Raw genomic sequence first — 20,572 nt, forward strand, 5'->3', positions numbered from 1 at the left:
GTGTGTCTGACCTGCACCACTGCGTACTCCACCACACACCATGTAATCACTGTCTGTGTGTCTGACCTGCACCACTGCATACTCCACCACACACCATGTAATCACTGTCTGTGTGTCTGTGTGTCTGACCTGCACCACTGCATACTCCACCACACACCATGTAATCACTGTCTGTGTGTGTGTGTGTCTGTGTGTCTGACCTGCACCACTGCGTACTCCACCAGTGAAGCGAAGCCGAACAGTAGACATGCGATGAGCCAGATGTCTATCGCCTTCACATAGGAGACTTTAGGAAGCGCTGACGCCAGAGACATGGACTCACTGGACAGGGACAGGACAGACAGGATACCTAGAGACAGACAGAGACAGACAGAGACATTAGAGACATTAGAGACAGACAGAGACATTAGAGACATTAGAGACAGACAGAGACAGACAGAGACAGACAGAGACATTAGAGACATTAGAGACAGACAGAGACATTGGAGACAGAGACATTAGAGACATTAGAGACATTAGAGACAGACAGAGACAATAGAGACAGACAGAGACATTAGAGACAGAGACATTAGAGACATTAGAGACATTAGAGACATTAGAGACATTAGAGACAGACAGAGACATTAGAGACAGACAGAGACATTAGAGACAGACAGAGACATTAGAGAGACAGAGACATTAGAGACATTAGAGACAGACAGAGACATTAGAGACATTAGAGACAGACAGAGAGACAGAGACATTAGAGACATTAGAGACAGACAGAGACATTAGGACAGACAGACATTAGAGACATTAGAGACAGACAGAGACATTAGAGACATTAGAGACAGACAGAGACATTAGAGACATTAGAGAGACAGACAGAGACATTAGAGACAGAGACATTAGAGACAGAGACATTAGAGACATTAGAGACAGAGACAGACAGAGACAGACACAGAGACATTAGAGACAGACAGAGACATTAGAGACATTAGAGACATTAGAGACAGACAGAGACATTAGAGACAGACAGAGACATTAGAGACAGAGACATTAGAGACATTAGAGACATTAGAGACAGACAGAGACATTAGAGACATTAGAGACAGACAGAGACATTAGAGACAGACAGAGACATTAGAGACAGACAGAGACATTAGAGACAGACAGAGACATTAGAGACAGACAGAGACATTAGAGACAGACAGAGACATTAGAGACAGATAGAGGCATTAGAGACAGACAGAGACATTAGAGACAGACAGAGACATTAGAGACAGACAGACAGACAGACAGAGACAGAAAGACAGAGAGACAGCGACATTAGAGACAGACAGACAGATCTATTGATGTCATGGTATGATGATGTCATGATCGTCTCCCAGACTGACCTGCTGACAGCCTTCTGGATGAATGGACGGATGGACAGATGGACGGATGGACAGGGACGGATGGATAGATGGATAGACTAGGCCTACAAATAGACATAGGGGGGAGGGACAACCAGATGAGAACATAACCTGGTCCAGAACAAACCTCTTCCGCGGTAGGGTTAAAGGTTATAGATCATACCCAGATGAACCCTGACATCAGGGTTGATCCAGAAGGGTTAAAGATCATACCCAGAGGAACCCTGACATCAGGGTGGATCCAGAAGGGTTAAAGGTTACAGATCATACCCAGAGGAACCCTGACATCAGGGTGGATCCAGAAGGGTTAAAGGTTACAGATCATACCCAGAGGAACCCTGACATCAGGGTGGATCCAGAAGGGTTAAAGGTTATAGATCATACCCAGAGGAACCCTGACATCAGGGTTGATCCAGAAGGGTTAAAGGTTACAGATCATACCCAGAGGAACCCTGACATCAGGGTTGATCCAGAAGGGTTAAAGGTTACAGATCATACCCAGAGGAACCCTGACATCAGGGTTGATCCAGAAGGGTTAAAGGTTACAGATCATACCCAGAGGAACCCTGACATCAGGGTTGATCCAGAAGGGTTAAAGGTTACAGATCATACCCAGAGGAACCCTGACATCAGGGTTGATCCAGAAGGGTTAAAGGTTACAGATCATACCCAGAGGAACCCTGACATCAGGGTTGATCCAGAAGGGTTAAAGGTTACAGATCATACCCAGAGGAACCCTGACATCAGGGTGGATCCAGAAGGGTTAAAGGTTACAGATCATACCCAGAGGAACCTGTCACCCTGACATCAGGGTGGATCCAGAAGGGTTAAAGGTTACAGATCATACCCAGATGAACCCTGACATCAGGGTTGATCCAGAAGGGTTAAAGGTTACAGATCATACCCAGATGAACCCTGACATCAGGGTTGATCCAGAAGGGTTAAAGGTTACAGATCATACCCAGAGGAACCCTGACATCAGGGTTGATCCAGAAGGGTTAAAGGTTACAGATCATACCCAGAGGAACCCTGACATCAGGGTTGATCCAGAAGGGTTAAAGGTTACAGATCATACCCAGAGGAACATCAGGGTTGATCCAGAAGGGTTAAAGGTTACAGATCATACCCAGATGAACCCTGACATCAGGGTTGATCCAGAAGGGTTAAAGGTTACAGATCATACCCAGAGGAACCCTGACATCAGGGTTGATCCAGAAGGGTTAAAGGTTACAGATCATACCCAGAGGAACCCTGACATCAGGGTTGATCCAGAAGGGTTAAAGGTTACAGATCATACCCAGACATCAGGGTTGATCCAGAAGGGTTAAAGGTTACAGATCAACCCAGACATCAGGTTTGATCCAGAAGGGTTAAAGGTTACAGATCATACCCAGAGGAACCCTGACATCAGGGTTGATCCAGAAGGGTTAAAGGTTACAGATCATACCCAGAGGAACCCTGACATCAGGGTTGATCCAGAAGGGTTAAAGGTTACAGATCATACCCAGAGGAACCCTGACATCAGGGTTGATCCAGAAGGGTTAAAGGTTACAGATCATACCCAGAGGAACCCTGGCAGCGCTGGCGTCAGGGTTGATCCAGAAGGACAGCCAGGAGAGAACCACGATGAGAAGGGTGGGGGCGTAGACTCCCATCATATAGAAGCCCACCTGTCTCCTTAATGTAAAGATCACCTCCACACAAGTGTAGTAACCTACACACACACACACACACACACACACACACACACACACACACACACACACACACACACACACACACACACACACACACACACACACACACACACACACACACACACACACACACACACACACACACACACACACACACACAGAACCTTGATGTAATTTTTCAAAACTATGGACACAACTCAAAACCGGTGATCAAAATGCAAATTTTTCCAAACTCTGGACACTTTTTCCAATTGCTTGGATACAATACACATAAAGCTACGATCATTTGTTCATTGAACTAAAATCACCAGTTCAAAATGACACAACTTAACATCAAAGTATTACCATTTCAAAATGTAATTGACACATTATATCTGAAATGACTGTTTATTCATGTCAATGATCTAACTATCAACTATTCATGTCATTACAATGATCTAACTATCAACTATTCATGTCATTACAATGATCTAACTATCAACTATTCATGTCATTACAATGATCTAACTATCAACTATTCATGTCATTACAATGATCTAACTATCAACTATTCATGTCATTACAATGATCTAACTATCAACTATTCATGTCATTACAATGATCTAACTATCAACTATTCATGTCATTACAATGATCTAACTATCAACTATTCATGTCATTACAATGATCTAACTATCAACTATTAATGTCATTACAATGATCTAACTATCAACTGCTCAACATGATAAGTAACTGTTTTTTATTTTTTGTAGCTAATTATTTTTGCTTTGATTCAAAGAAACCTATGATGTGATTTTATTGTATTTCATCAATAAATGTCATATTTTGTTCAATGACTCCACTGTGTCTGTAGTATTCTTCTACTAGTCCTTTTACAGTGATGTATTTACGTGTAGTACCATAATGAAACATCTATCACATATTTTGTATTACATTATTTAATGATTGAACGAACAACGACACTGTGAAACTATTGGTATCTTGTGTGATCTAAATTAATGTTCCTGGTATTTCATGATAAATAAGTTATTTGAACCGATGATTCTGCAAGTCACCTGTGTGTGTGTGTGTGTGTGTGTGTGTGTGTGTGTGTGTGTGTGTGTGTGTGCGTGTGCGTGCGTGCGTGCGTGCGTGCGTGCATGCGTGCGTGCGTGCGTGCGTGTGTGTGTGGTACCTGTTCCTTGATAGAATTTGGTGCAGTTTCCGTACTGTATCTCTTGCTGTTTAATGTCAAACTGAGGAAGAGCGATTTCATCCATCTGGACTGGGTCCGTCATCCACATGAAGACCAGATCACTGGTGGTGTAGCCAACTATAACAACATACAATAATAATATAATAATATAATATATATATATATATATACTATAACAGCATACAATAATAATATAATGATATATATATACTATAACAACATACAATAATAATATAATGATATATATATACTATAACAACATACAATAATATAATGATATATATATACTATAACAACATACAATAATATTATAAGAATGTTTATATACTATAACAACATACAATAATAGTATAATGATATATATACACTATAACAACATACAGTAATAATATATATATATATATATATATATATATACTATGACAACATACAATAATATAATAATATATATATACACTATAACAACATACAATAATATAATAATATATATATACACTATAACAACATACAATAATAGTATAATGATATATATACACTATAACAACATACAATAATAGTATAATGATATATATACACTATAACAATATACAATTATATATATATATATATATATATATATATATATATATATATATATATATATATATATATATATATATATATATATATACTATAACATACAGGACTTCCATTCAGCCATAAGATCATTAGTGAGGTTGGGCACTGATCTTAGGTGATTAGGTCCTGGCTCGCCATCGGCGTTCCAATGAATCCCAAAGGTGTTCGATGGGGTTGAGGTCAGGGTTCTGTGCAGGCCAGTCAAGTTCTTCCACACTGATCTTGACAAACCATTTCTCATCTTATCAATCAACATAGACAGGGCCCTAACTCCCTCATTACACACACCTGGCAACCCTCATTACACACACCTGGCAACCCTCATTACACACAGCTGCGCCCCATCATTTCACCTGGACTTCATCACTACTCTGATTACTTCCCCTTTGCTTCTACACCTGCATTGCTTACTTTTGGGGTTTTAGACTGGGTTTCTGTACAGCACTTTGAGATGTCAGCTGATTTAAGAAGGGCTTTATAAATACATTTTATTTGATTCATCTTTAGCATTACTCATCAGGCAGTATTGGCTTTGTTATCATGTCCAGACGCTGCTCTTGTTTTGTATTCTCTACATGTTTGTTATTATTAAACTCACCAACGGGCGTTGGAGTGGGTTACGGCCATCTGGAAGAGAGGAGAGGAGGATCTGGTTTCCTATGAGAGGTTCATGGTTCTGTTCAGGGGGGTCTTCCATCATCCACCAGAGGGCAGAGAGAGGTGATCACCTACTCCAACTACGGCAGGATGGCCGGACTGCTGCTGATTCCGCCCTCACCTTCATGACAGTGGCAGCATCCAGTGGATGGAAAGAGCCGGCGCTCCGCACCTTATTCAGAAAAGGACTGCGCAAAGAGGGTCCAGACGGGGTTGGCATGCCGAGAGGACACCCTCTCCTTGGATGCACTCATCTCAGGCAGACAACCTTCTTCAGGAGGCCAACTCCACCGCCTCTCTCTCTCCTTTGTTGACTGTTCTGAGTCAGAGCCTGAACCTAAGGAGGTAGGGGCCACAAAGTGGTCAGGAGGGACACCAGCTTCAACTGTGTTCCAATCCGGGGTCCATGAGAGCAGAGGGACGGCCCCATGATCAACCATCTCCTGGGTTAGGTGTGAGTAGTCCGTCATCATCACTTTCCGCCAAACCCTTTTTAGTATAGCTTTCACTAGCTGGCTGTCCCTCATGTTGTTTCTACAGCTCTAGTGGTCTCCGGTGCAGTGGGGAATTGTATTGACCAGGCCCTTGACTCCTCCCTGAACTTCACCTCATACCTGCTCTCCTCTCCGTTTCTGGTTCAAGCGCTGAATAATCGACCACTGGGATCGGGGACAAAAACACACATCACAACTCACCCTCACCGTGGAGCACCAGAAAACCCTTCCTCATCATCAGTGCACCTGTACGCAAGATCATCCTCTGCCTCCCGTGGCTCCAACGCCATAACCCCACCATCTCATGGTCGAAGATGACAATCACGGACTGGGCACCTGAATGCCGGAGGACCTGCTTTCCCTTCCCCTGTAGTTCCACATTGGTTGAGAGTCCTGTGAGAGTCCTGTGAGAGTCCTGTGGGAGTCCTGTGGGAGACCTGTGGGAGTCCCGTGAGAGAACTGTGAGAGTCCTGTGAGAGTCCTGTGGGAGACCTGTGGGAGACCTGTGGGAGTCCCGTGAGAGTCCTGTGAGAGTCCTGTGGGAGACCCGTGGGAGTCCCGTGAGAGTCCCGTGAGAGAACATGTCTGGGAGTGTCCCTGTCTCCCTCCTCAGCCCCTGGGACTGTCACCTGTCTCCCTCCTCATCGCCTCTGGGACTGTCACCTGTTTTCGCCTCTGGGACTGTCACCTGTCTCCCTCCTCATCGCCCCTGGGACTGTCACCTGTCTCCCTCCTCATCGCCTCTGGGACTGTCACCTGTCTCCCTCCTGTGCCATCGAACTGCTTGCAGGCTCTACGCCTCCGTGCAGCCACAACTACCCCTCTCTCTGTGGCTGAAACCAAGGCATTCCAACAGGGTGCCTCGTGGATGTACTTCTCCACTCCTCCATTTTAAGCAGACCAACTATAGTGCCTGTGCCCAAGAACACTAAGGTCACCTGCCTAAATGATTACCGACCGTAGCACTCACATCTGTAGCTATGAAGTGCTTTGAAAGGCTGGTCATGGCTCACATCAACACCATTATCCCAGAAACCCTAGACCCACTCCAATTTGAATACTGCCCCAACAGACCCACAGATGATGTTCTCTATTGCACTCCACACTGCCTTTTTCCACCTGGATTAAAGGAACACCTATTTGAGAATGCTATTCATTGAATACAGCTCAGCGTTCAACCACATATTGCCCTTAAATCAATAAGCTAAGGACCCCGGGACTAAACACCGTCCACTGGATCCTGGACTTCCTGAGGGGGCGCCCCCAGGTAGTAAAGGTAGGTAACACATCCGCCACACGGATCCTCAACACAGGGCCCCTCAGGGGTGCATGCTCATGTACTCCCTGTTCACTTATGACTGCACGGCCAGGCCCGACTCCAACACCATCATTAAGTTTACAGATGACACAGCAGTGGTAGGCCTGATCACAGACAACGATGAGACAGCCTATAGGGTGGAGGTCAGAGACCTGGTCATGTGCTGCCAGGACAACAACCTCTCCCGAAATGTGATCAAGACAAAGGAGACAATTGTGGACTACAGGATAAAGAGGACTGAGCACGCCCCCATTCTCATCGATGGGGCTGTAGTGGAGCAGGTTGAGAGCTTCAAGTTCCTTGGCGTCCACATCACCAACAAACTAACATGGTCCAAGCACACCGAGACAGTAGTGAAGAGGGCACGACAAAACCTAATCCCCCTCAGGAGACTGAAAAGATTTGGCATGTGTCCTCAGATCCTCAAAAGGTTCTACAGCTGCACCATCGAGAGCATCCTGACTAGTTGCATCACTGCCTGGTATGGCAACTGTTCGGCCTCCGACCGCAAGGCACTATAGAGGGCCCAGTACATCACTGGGGCCAAGCTCCCTGCCATCCAGGACCTCTATACCAGGCGGTGTCAGAGGAAGGCCCTAAGACTTGTCAAAAACTCTAGCCACCCTGGTCATAGACTGTTCTCTCTGCTACTGCACAGCAAGCGGTACCGGAGTGCCAAGTCTAGGTCCAAGAGGCTTCTAAACAGCTTTTACCCCAAAGCCATAAGATTCCTGAAGACATAATCAAATGGCTACCCAGACTATTTACATTGCCCCCCCTTTTACACCGCTGCTACTCTCGGTTGTTATCTATACACAGTCAACTTAATAAATCTACCCACATGTACATATTACCTCAACTAACCGCACATTGACTCTGTACCGGTACCCCCTGTATATAGCCTCCACATTGACTCTGTACCGGTACCCCCTGTATATAGCCTCCACATTGACTCTGTACCGGTACCCCCTGTATATAGCCTCCACATTGACTCAGTACCGGTACCCCCTGTATATAGCCTCCACATTGACTCTATACCGTAATACCCTGTATATAGCCTCCACATTGACTCTGTACCGGTACCCCCTGTATATAGCCTCCACATTGACTCTGTACCGGTACCCCCCTGTATATAGCCTCCACATTGACTCTGTACCGTAATACCCTGTATATAGCCTCCACATTGACTCTGTACCTGTACCCCTGTATATAGCCTCCACATTGACTCTGTACCGGTACCCCCTGTATATAGCCTCCACATTGACTCTGTACCTGTACCCCCTGTATATAGCCTCCACATTGACTCTGTACCTGTACCCCCTGTATATAGCCTCCACATTGACTCTGTACCGTAATACCCTGTATATAGCCTCCACATTGACTCTGTACCGGTACCCCCTGTATATAGCCTCCACATTGACTCTGTACCGGTACCCCCTGTATATAGCCTCCACATTGACTCTGTACCGGTACCCCCTGTATATAGCCTCCACATTGACTCTGTACCCCCTGTACCCCCCTGTATATAGCCTCCACATTGACTCAGTACCTGTACCCCCTGTATATAGCCTCCACATTGACTCTGTACCCCCTGTACCCCCTGTATATAGCCTCCACATTGACTCTGTACCTGTACCCCCTGTATATAGCCTCCACATTGACTCTGTACCGTAATACCCTGTATATAGCCTCCACATTGACTCTGTACCGGTACCCCCTGTATATAGCCTCCACATTGACTCTGTACCGGTACACCCTGTATATAGCCTCCACATTGACTCTGTACCGGTACCCCCTGTATATAGCCTCCACATTGACTCTGTACCGGTACCCCCTGTATATAGCCTCCACATTGACTCTGTACCCCCTGTACCCCTGTATATAGCCTCCACATTGACTCTGTACCCCCTGTACCCCCCTGTATATAGCCTCCACATTGACTCTGTACCCCCTGTATCCCCCTGTATATAGCCTCCACATTGACTCTGTACCGGTACCCCCTGTATATAGCCTCCACATTGACTCTGTACCCCCTGTACCCCCCTGTATATAGCCTCCACATTGACTCTGTACCCCTGTACCCCCCTGTATATAGCCTCCACATTGACTCTGTACCCTCTGTACCCCCCTGTATATAGCCTCCACATTGACTCTGTACCCCCTGTACCCCCCTGTATACAGCCTCCACATTGACTCTGTACCCCCTGTACCCCCCTGTATATAGCCTCCACATTGACTCTGTACCCCCTGTACCCCCTGTATACAGCCTCCACATTGACTCTGTACCCCCTGTACCCCCTGTATATAGCCTCCACATTGACTCTGTACCCCCTGTACCCCCTGTATATAGCCTCCACATTGACTCTGTACCTGTACCCCCTGTATATAGCCTCCACATTGACTCTGTACCGTAATACCCTGTATATAGCCTCCACATTGACTCTGTACCGGTACCCCCTGTATATAGCCTCCACATTGACTCTGTACCGGTACACCCTGTATATAGCCTCCACATTGACTCTGTACCGGTACCCCCTGTATATAGCCTCCACATTGACTCTGTACCGGTACCCCCTGTATATAGCCTCCACATTGACTCTGTACCGGTACCCCCTGTATATAGCCTCCACATTGACTCTGTACCCCCTGTACCCCCCTGTATATAGCCTCCACATTGACTCTGTACCCCCTGTACCCCCCTGTATATAGCCTCCACATTGACTCTGTACCCCCTGTACCCCCTGTATATAGCCTCCACATTGACTCTGTACCCCCTGTACCCCCTGTATATAGCCTCCACATTGACTCTGTACCCCTGTACCCCCTGTATATAGCCTCCACATTGACTCTGTACCCCCTGTACCCCCCTGTATATAGCCTCCACATTGACTCTGTACCCCCTGTACCCCCCTGTATATAGCCTCCACATTGACTCTGTACACCCTGTACCCCCCTGTATACAGCCTCCACATTGACTCTGTACCCCCTGTACCCCCTGTATATAGCCTCCACATTGACTCTGTACCCCCTGTACCCCCCTGTATATAGCCTCCACATTGACTCTGTACCCCCTGTACCCCCCTGTATACAGCCTCCACATTGACTCTGTACCCCCTGTACCCCCCTGTATATAGCCTCCACATTGACTCTGTACCCCCTGTACCCCCCTGTATATAGGCTCCACATTGACTCTGTACCCCCTGTACCCCCCTGTATATAGCCTCCACATTGACTCTGTACACCCTGTACCCCCTGTATACAGCCTCCACATTGACTCTGTACCGGTACCCCCTGTATATAGCCTCCACATTGACTCTGTACCGGTACCCCCTGTATATAGTGGCTCGTAAGTGAGTATTTCCCTGTAAGGTTTACACCTATTGTATTCGGCGCATGTGCACCCATTATTCCGCTCTCTCAAATCATGGGCCCCGTGTTCTGGGATGTAAAGGGGGACATTCGCCAGGCCCTGGAGAGGGAACCTGTCCCCCTGAGAGCACCTACTTTCCCATGGGGATAAAGGATTGGCTACTGACCTGGGCACAGCTGTCGTCACTGGACAGACATCCAGGTATGATTCAATCCATCTCTGCAAAGTAATGGTATTCCATCTTGGCACAGGATGTCACTCGCTAAGTCAACTCCTGTTCCGTATGTGCCCAAATCAAATCTCCCAGCACGCTCCAGCAGGTAAACTCCTTTCCCTTCCCATACCTCAGTATCGCTGGTCTCATCTGTCCATTGATTTTTACACTGATCTCCCCTCTGATTTCACCACCATTTTGGTGGTTGTGGACAGATTCTCTAAATCCTGCCATTTTATCCCTCTCTCTGGTCTCCCTACCGCTCTTCATGTTTCTGAGGCACTGTTCCAGCAGGTCTTCTGGCACTAAGGCCTTCCAGAGGACCATCTCCCCCTGTCATGGGAAGCCTTCATGGAGAAGCCGTTTTATCCCTCTCTCTGGTCTCCCTACCGCTCTTCATGTTGCTGAGGCACTGTTCCAGCAGGTCTTCTGGCACTAAGGCCTTCCAGAGGACCATCTCCCCCTGTCATGGGAAGCCTTCATGGAGAAGCCGTTTTATCCCTCTCTCTGGTCTCCCTACCGCTCTTCATGTTGCTGAGGCACTGTTCCAGCAGGTCTTCTGGCACTAAGGCCTTCCAGAGGACCATCTCCCCCTGTCATGGGAAGCCTTCATGGAGAAGCCGTTTTATCCCTCTCTCTGGTCTCCCTACCGCTCTTCATGTTGCTGAGGCACTGTTCCAGCAGGTCTTCTGGCACTAAGGCCTTCCAGAGGACCATCTCCCCCTGTCATGGGAAGCTTTCATGGAGAAGCCGTTTTATCCTTCTCTCTGGTCTCCCTACCGCTCTTCATGTTGCTGAGGCACTGTTCCAGCAGGTCTTCTGGCACTAAGGCCTTCCAGAGGACCATCTCCCCCTGTCATGGGAAGCCTTCATGGAGAAGCCGTTTTATCCCTCTCTCTGGTCTCCCTACTGCTCTTCATGTTGCTGAGGCACTGTTCCAGCAGGTCTTCTGGCACTAAGGCCTTCCAGAGGACCATCTCCCCCTGTCATGGGAAGCCTTCATGGAGAAGCTGGCCAGCCTCACTTCCGGGTTCCGGCCTCAGTCTAACGGGCAGGTGGAAAGGATGAACCAGGAGCTGGGGAAGTTCCTGAGGAATCATTGACAGGACCTGCATGGGGAGTGGGCCCAATTCCTTCCCTGGCTGGGGTACGCCCAGAATTCTTTGCGCCACTCTTCGTCTTCCACGACTCTGTAATGTGTTATCAGCCAACCCTGGCCCCATGGACACCGAGCCAGATCAAATCTCTTGCGGTGAACGAGTGGTTCAGGCACTCGTTCATTACTCTGGACCCTGATCTCTCCTTTGACGTACATATCAAGAATATTTCAAGTTTTTCCATCTTTGTAACATTGCAAAAGTCAGACTTTTCGTCCAATAATGATGCATACAAATTAATCAGTGCTTTTGTTACTTCTAGGTTACTGCAATGCTCTACTCCCCGGCTACCTGGATAAAGCATTAAATAAACTTCAGTTAGTGCTAAATACGGCTGCTTGAATCTTGACTAGATCATATTACTCCAGTGCTAGCCTCTACACTGACTTCCTGTTAAGGATAGGGCTGATTTCAAGGTTCTACTGCTAACCTACAAAGGATTACATGGGCTTGCTCCTACCTATCTTTCTGATTTGGTCCTGCTGTACATACATACACGTACGCTACCAGCTGGAGGCAGGGCTTTCTCCTATAGAGCTCCATTTTTATGGAATGGTCTGCCGATCCATGTGAGAGGCGCAGACTTGGTCTCAACCGTTAAGTCTTTACTGAAGACTCATCTCTTCAGTAGGTCATATGAGTGCAATCTGGGCCAGGGGGTGCGAAGGTGAACAGCAATGCACTGGAAGGCCCTTGCTGTCTCTGCCTGGTCGGCTCCCCTCTCTCCACTGGGATTCTCTGCCTCTGACCCTATTACGGGGCTGAGTCACTGGCTTGCTAGTGCTCTTTCATGCCGTCCCTAGGAGGGGTGCGTCACATTGTGTCAGGCTTTGATGTGCTCGACTTGAGTGGGTTGAGTCACTGATGTGATCTTCCTGTCCGGTCTTGCCCCCCCCCCTTGGGCTCATGTGGTGGAGGAGATCTTTGTGGGATATTCTCAGCCTTAGTAGTATGTTGGTGATTTGTTGGTAAAGTGGGTGGGGGTATAAACTGCCTGGTTGGCCCTGTCCGGGGTTTATTGTCGGACGGGGCCACAGTGTCGTCGTCCCCGTCTAAGCCTCCAGAATCTATGCTGCAATAATCTATGTGCTTGGCGGCTAGGGTCTGTGGGACATTGTCTTATCTGGTGTCCTGTGTGAATTTAAGTTTGCTCCCTCTAATTCTCTCTATGCCCCTTCCCGACCCAGAGGACCTGAGTCCTAGGACCAGGAACACCTGGACTGATGAGTCCTGACTGTCTTCAGTCCACCTGGTTGTGCTGCTGCTTCAGTTTCAACTGTTCTGACCTGTTTACCGGACAAGCTGGTCTTCCGCCCACTGAGGTAGTCAGGAACTAATACACACAGTTAGTCAGGCGGCTAGGCAAAGGCTAGCTTTTTCAAACAGAAATTTGCATCCTGTAGCTCTAACTCCAAAATGATTAGGGACACTGTAAAGTCCATGGAGAACAAGACCACCTCCTCCCAGCTGCCCACTGCACTGAGGCTAGGCGACATGGTCACCACCGATAAATCCGATAAATCCATGATAATCGAACATTTCAATAAGCATTTCTCTATGGCTAGCCATGCTTTCCACCAGGCTACCCCAACCCCAGCCAACAGCTCCGCACCCACCGCAGCTACTTGCCAGAGCCTCCCCAGGTTCTCCTTCACCCAAATCCAGATAGCAGATGTTCTGAAAGAGCTGAAAAACCTGTACCTGTACAAATCAGCTGGGCTAGACAATCTGGACCCTCTCTTTCTAAAATTATCTGCCGCCATTGTTGCAACCCCTATTACCAGTCTGTCAACCTTTAGTTCGTATCGTCCGAAATGGAAAGCTGCCGCAGTCATCCCCTCTTCAAAGGGGTGATACTCTAGACCCAAACTGTTATAGACCTATATCCATCCTGCCCTGCCTTTCTAAAGTCTTCGAAAGCCAGGTTAATAAACAGATCACTGACCCTTTCGAATCCCACCGTATCTTCTCCGCTGTGCAATCTGGTTTCCGAGCTGGTCACGGGTGCACCTCAGCCATGCTCAAGGTACTAAACAATATCATAACCACCATCGATTAAAGATAGTACTGTGTAGCCGTCTTCATTGACCTGGCCAAGGCTTTCGACTCTGTCAATCACCGTATTCTTATCGGCAGACTCAATAGCCTTGGCTTCTCAAATGACCCTCGCCTGGTTCACCTACTACTTTGCAGACAGAGTTCAGTGTCAAATCAGAGGGCCTGGTCCAGCACCACTCAGCCGCTCTTGCTCACTGGTCTACACCCATTCTGTATACATGACACTGTGTTAACACCTTCAAACAAGCTTTAATGCCATACACACTCCTTCCGTGGCCTCCAACTGCTCTTAAATGCTAGTAAACCAAATGAAGCTTTTCAACCTCGCTGCCCTCACCCAGCCAATGACGAGCATCACTTCACGGTTCTGACCTAGAATACGTGGACAACTACAAATACCTAGGTGTCTGGCTAGACTGTAAACTCTCCTTCCAGACTCATATCAAACATCTCCAATCCAAAATCAAATCTAGAATCGGCTTTCTATTTCTCTACAAAGCCTCCTTCACTCATGTCAAACTTACCCTAGTAAAACTGACTATCCACCGATCCTCGACTTCGGTGGTGTCATCTAAAAAATAGCTTCCAACACTCTACTCAACAAATTGGATGTTGTCTATGCCTATATCACCCACCACTGCGACCTGTATGCTCTTGTCGGCTGGACCCACATATTTCACCAGACCCACTGGCTCCAGGTCATCTATAAGTCTATGCTAGGTAAAGCTCCGCCTTAGCTCACTGGTCACGATAACAACACCCATAGCACGTGCTCCAGCAGGTATATCTCACTGGTCATCCCCAAAGCCATCACCTCCTTTGGCCGCCTTTCCTTCCAGTTCTCTGCTGCCAATGACTGGAACTATTTGCAAAAATCTCTGAAGCTGGAGACATATTTCCACTAACTTTAAACATCAGCTATCTGAGCAGTTAACCGATCACTACAGCTGTACATAGCCCATCTGTAATTAGCCTACCCAATCTACCTACCTCATCCCCATATTGTTTATATTTACTTTCTGCTCTTTTGCACACCAGTATTTCTACTTGCTCATCATCATCTGCTCATCTATAACTCCAGTGTTAATCTTCTAAACTGTAATTCCTTCGCTACTACAGCCTATTTATTGCCTTACCTCCATTTGCAGACGCTGTATATCGACTTTCTTTCTTCTATTGTGTTATTAACAGTACGCTTGTTGATTCCATTTATAACTCTGATGTTTCTGTCACACTGCTTTGCTTTATCTTGGCCAGGTCACAGTTGTAAATGAGAGCTTGTTCTCAACTAGCCTATCTGGTTAAATAAAGGTGGACAAAAAATAAAAAATACTGTCTCGACCTCTGAATGCTCGGCTATGAAAAGCCAACTGACATTTTCTCCTGATGTGCTGACCTGTTGCCCCCTCTACAACCCCTGTGATTATTCTTTAACCCTGCTGGTCACCTACGAATGTTTGAACATCTTAAAAAACAATCTGGCCTTAATGACCATACACTCTTATAATATCCACGCAGTACAGAGAAGAGGTCTGGCCACCCCTCAGAGCCTGGTTCCTCTCTACCCAGTACAGCCAGAAGAGGACTGGCAATCCCTCAGAGCCTGGTTCCTCTCTAAGTTTCTTCTTAGGTTCCTGCCTTTCTAGGGAGTTTTTCCTAGAACTCACCGTGCTTCAACATCTGCATTGATTGCTGTTTGGGTTTTTTATGCTGGGTTTCTGTATTGCACTTTGTGACATCTGCTGATGTAAAAAGGGCTTTATAAATACATTTGATTGATGACTGTATGGACCTCGCTTTGTGCACGGGGGCATAATCATGCTGTAGCATTAAGATTTCCCTTCACCGGAAATAAGGGGCCTAGCCCGAACCATGAAAAACAGCCCCAGACCATTATTCCTCATCCACCAAACTTTACAGTTGGCAATATGCATTGGTGCAGATAGCATCCTCCTGGCATCCGCCAAACCGAGATTTGTCGGACTGCCAGATGGTAAAGCGGGATTCATCATTCCAGAGAACGTGTCATTCCGCTGCTCCAGAGTCTTTACACCCCTCCAGCCGATGCTTGGCATTGCGCATATTGATCTTAGGCTTGTATGCTGCTGCTCAGCAATGGAAACCCACTTCATGAACAGACAAACAGTTATTGTGCTGACATTGCTTCTTGAGGCAGCTTGGAACTCGGTTGTGAGTGTTGCAACTGAGGACAGATGATATTTAAGCGCTATGTGCTTCAGCACTCAGCGGTCCCATTCTATGAGCTTGTGTGGCCTACCACTTTGCGGCGGAGCCGTTGTTGCTCCTAGATGTACTCTTGTCAGCAACGCAATGTGGCTGAAATAGACGAATCCACTAATTTGAAATGTGGGGTATACTTTTGAATATATAGTGTACTGCCAATTTCTCCACAACACCATTGTAAGCAGGTTATGGTAGAGAAATTAGCATTCGATTCTCTGGCAACTGTTCTGGTGGACATTTCTGCAGTCAGCATATCAAAGTTTTAGGTTCCTCGGCATACACATCATGGACTAACTGAAATGGTTCCCCCACACAGACAGTGTGGTGAAGAAGGTGCAACAGCGCCAAATGTGTCTTGTCACCTAAAACCCTCAAACCTTTACAGATGCACAACTGAGAGCCTCCTGTCATGCTGCATCACTGCCTGTTACGGAAACTGCACCACCCACAACCGCAAGGCTCTCCAGAGGGTGGTGCGGTCTGCACAACGCATCACTGGGGGCAAACTACCTGCCCTCCAGGACACCTACAGCACCTGATGTCACAGCAAGGCCAAAAAGATTATCAAGGACAACAACCACCTGAACAACTGCCTGTTCACTCCTGGCAAAGGGCAAAGGGCAGCTACTTTGAATAATCTCAAATATAAAACATATTTTTATTTGTTTAACGCTTTTTTGGTTACTACATGATTCCATATGTGCTATTTCATAGTGTTGATGTCTTCACTATTATTCTACAATGTAGAACATACTGAAAATAAAGAACAACCCTTGAATGAGTAGGTGTGTCCAAACTTTTGACTGATACTGTAGATACACTGAGTGTACAAAACATAAGGAACACCTGCTCTTTCAATAACTATAGACCGACCAGAAGAATCCAGGTGAAAGCTATGATCCCTTATTGATGTCACCTGTTAAATCCACTTCAATCAGTGTAGATGAAGGGGAGGAGACGGGTTAAAGAAGGATTTATAAGCCTGGAGACAACTGAGACATGGATTGGATGGATAGCATTATTCAAACCTTGTCTCTCAGGACTGAGACTGGACCACCCAGGAACACTCAACACTTATTGGAAAGCCATTCTGGTGTGTCTTTGGCTTAATAATGTATATTAGTATTTTGGTGCAGCATTATATTATGGGTATGCCTATCATCAGGGACTGGGTAGTTGGTCAACAGAAATATAAAAGGAGTCGAGGTAAGAAGTTAGAGGACAACCCACCGTAGTCTTCTGAAAACCGATTCCTGGGATAAAGTTACATTTGTCAGTGGGACAATTACACACATGTTTATGCCAAATTAGGGATGTGGTGCTGACGAAAGACCAGGCCAATTCCAAATGCCTTGCAGACCATCCCCAATACAGATCTACTCGCCCATCGGCATGACAACGGTAGACCATACCCAATACAGATCTACTCGCCCATCGGCATGACAACGGTAGAACATACACAATACAGATCTACTCGCCCATCGGCATGACAACGGTAGACCATACCCAATACAGATCTACTCGCCCATCGGCATGACAACGGTAGACCATCCCCAATACAGATCTACTCGCCCATCGGCATGACAACGGTAGAACATACACAATACAGATCTACTCGCCCATCGGCATGACAACGGTAGACCATGCCCAATACAGATCTACTCGCCCATCGGCATGACAACGGTAGACCATCCCCAATACAGATCTACTCGCCCATCGGCATGACAACGGTAGACCATCCCCAATACAGATCTACTCGCCCATCGGCATGACAACGGTAGAACATACACAATACAGATCTACTCGCCCATCGGCATGACAACGGTAGACCATGCCCAATACAGATCTACTCGCCCATCGGCATGACAACGGTAGACCATCCCCAATACAGATCTACTCGCCCATCGGCATGACAACGGCAGACCATCCCCAATACAGATCTACTCGCCCATCGGCATGACAACGGTAGACCATGCCCAATACAGATCTACTCGCCCATCGGCATGACAACGGTAGAACATACACAATCGCCCAGATCAACGGTAGACCATCCCCAATACAGATCTACTCGCCCATCGGCCCATCGGCATGACAACAGGTAGACCATCCCCAATACAGATCTACTCGCCCATCGGCATGACAACGGTAGACCATGCCCAATACAGATCTACTCGCCCATCGGCATGACAACGGTAGACCATACCCAATACAGATCTACTCGCCCATCGGCATGACCATAGACCGCCCAATACAGCATGACAACGGTAGACCATCCCCAATACAGATCTACTCGCCCATCGGCATGACAACGGTAGACCATGCCCAATACAGATCTACTCGCCCATCGGCATGACAACGGTAGACCATCCCCAATACAGATCTACTCGCCCATCGGCATGACAACGGTAGACCATGCCCAATACAGATCTACTCGCCCATCAGCATGACAACGGTAGACCATGCCCAATACAGATCTACTCGCCCATCGGCATGACAACTGTAGACCATACACAATACAGATCTACTCGCCCATCAGCGTGACAACGGTAGACCATGCCCAATACAGATCTACTCGCCCATCGGCATGACAACGGTAGACCATACCCCAATACAGATCTACTCGCCGGCATCGGGCATCCCCAATACAGACAACGGCATGTAGACCATACACAATACAGATCTACTCGCCCATCGGCATGACAACAGTAGAGATGAAAAGACATGACACAACCCAGCCACTCCCCCTTTCCCAACCTACTCCAGATCACAACATAATGCTCCAGAGGGCCATTAAACGGCAGAACATGCACTTCAAACATTCTATCCAGGACAGGATGAGAACAGCAGGGGCCAAATGGCTCGCCCTGCTCTAAAAGGACACCAAAAACCCTGCTGTTTGGGAGAAATCATTACATAAGGCTGTGAGGCAAGAAGTGCACTGGTGCATGCTATGATCATTGTGTGCTGTAGACATTTGAAATGATATTGTGCATTCTCCTCGTTGTGAACAACTTCTCCGTATTTCAAGGAGAACGTGTCACGTTTTGTATCATTATGTAGGGAACATTATGCCCTGAACAATGACCCACCTCTCCCAGTTGTACAAACGATGTATCCATCAATAAGGGAACAATATTCCCAAAGGAAGAGACTCTCCTCCTGGGGCTGCGTGACATCCTGCTAAGGAATGTTTCAGCCAATCAGGCAGGGAGACTCAGTGTAACAGTATAACTTCCGTCCCTCTCCTCGGCCCTACCTGGGCTCGAACCAGGAACCCTCTGCACACATCGACAACTACCACCCACGAAGCATCGTTACCCATCGCTCCACAAACGCCGCGGCCCTTGCAGAGCAAGGGGGAACAACTACTTCAAGGTCTCAGTGAGTGACGTCACCGATTGAAACGCTATTAGCGTGCATCACCGCTAACTGGCTAGCCATTTCACATCCGTTACATCAGCACCTAGCCCCACCCTCATTGTCCATTCTAACTGAACTATAAAAGCGTGGCACAAATAATTGCCACGGCCGACCAAAATCCCTCTACTGCTTAAACGTCAGCATAGTTGGTAACTGGAAAGCGCTCTTGCTTATTGATCATCCCCGATCCCAATGAGTGGACGCCAAACACCAATATTGGAATTTGAACAATTGTCCTCTGCTCTCACTTTGATCTCAGTTGGACGAATACACCACCCCAGAACTGAATACACCACCCCAGAACTGAATACACCACCCCGGAACTGAATACACCACCCCAGAACTGAATACACCACCCCAGAACTGAATACACCACCCCGGAACTGAATACACCACCCCAGAACTGAATACACCACCCCAGAACTGAATACACCACCCCAGAACTGAATACACCACCCCAGAACTGAATACACCACCCCAGAACTGAATACACCACCCCAGAACTGAATACACCACCCCGGAACTGAATACACCACCTCAGAACTGAATACACCACCCCAGAACTGAATACACCACCCAGAACTGAATACACCACCCCGGAACTGAATACACCACCCCAGAACTGAATACACCACCCCAGAACTGAATACACCACCCCGGAACTGAATACACCACCCCAGAACTGAATACACCACCCCAGAACTGAATACACCACCCCAGAACTGAATACACCACC

General features: G+C 47.1%; 1 protein-coding gene across 1 annotated transcript in view; it reads right to left on the bottom strand.

Annotated features, from left to right (window-relative positions):
• Positions 1–200: 200 nt before the first annotated feature.
• Positions 201–20,572, bottom strand: part of LOC127925685 (glycine receptor subunit beta-like) — a gene marked incomplete at both ends in the record, with an annotated part of 53,919 nt that continues 33,547 nt past the window's right edge. The window contains 3 exons of the mRNA XM_052510742.1: positions 201–349; positions 2,956–3,108; positions 4,266–4,403. Coding sequence (XP_052366702.1) covers positions 201–349; positions 2,956–3,108; positions 4,266–4,403 — 440 coding nt within the window. The remainder of the gene's footprint in view (positions 350–2,955; positions 3,109–4,265; positions 4,404–20,572) is intronic.

This window comes from Oncorhynchus keta, unplaced genomic scaffold (assembly GCF_023373465.1).
Source record: "Oncorhynchus keta strain PuntledgeMale-10-30-2019 unplaced genomic scaffold, Oket_V2 Un_contig_6087_pilon_pilon, whole genome shotgun sequence".
NCBI lineage: Eukaryota > Metazoa > Chordata > Actinopteri > Salmoniformes > Salmonidae > Oncorhynchus > Oncorhynchus keta.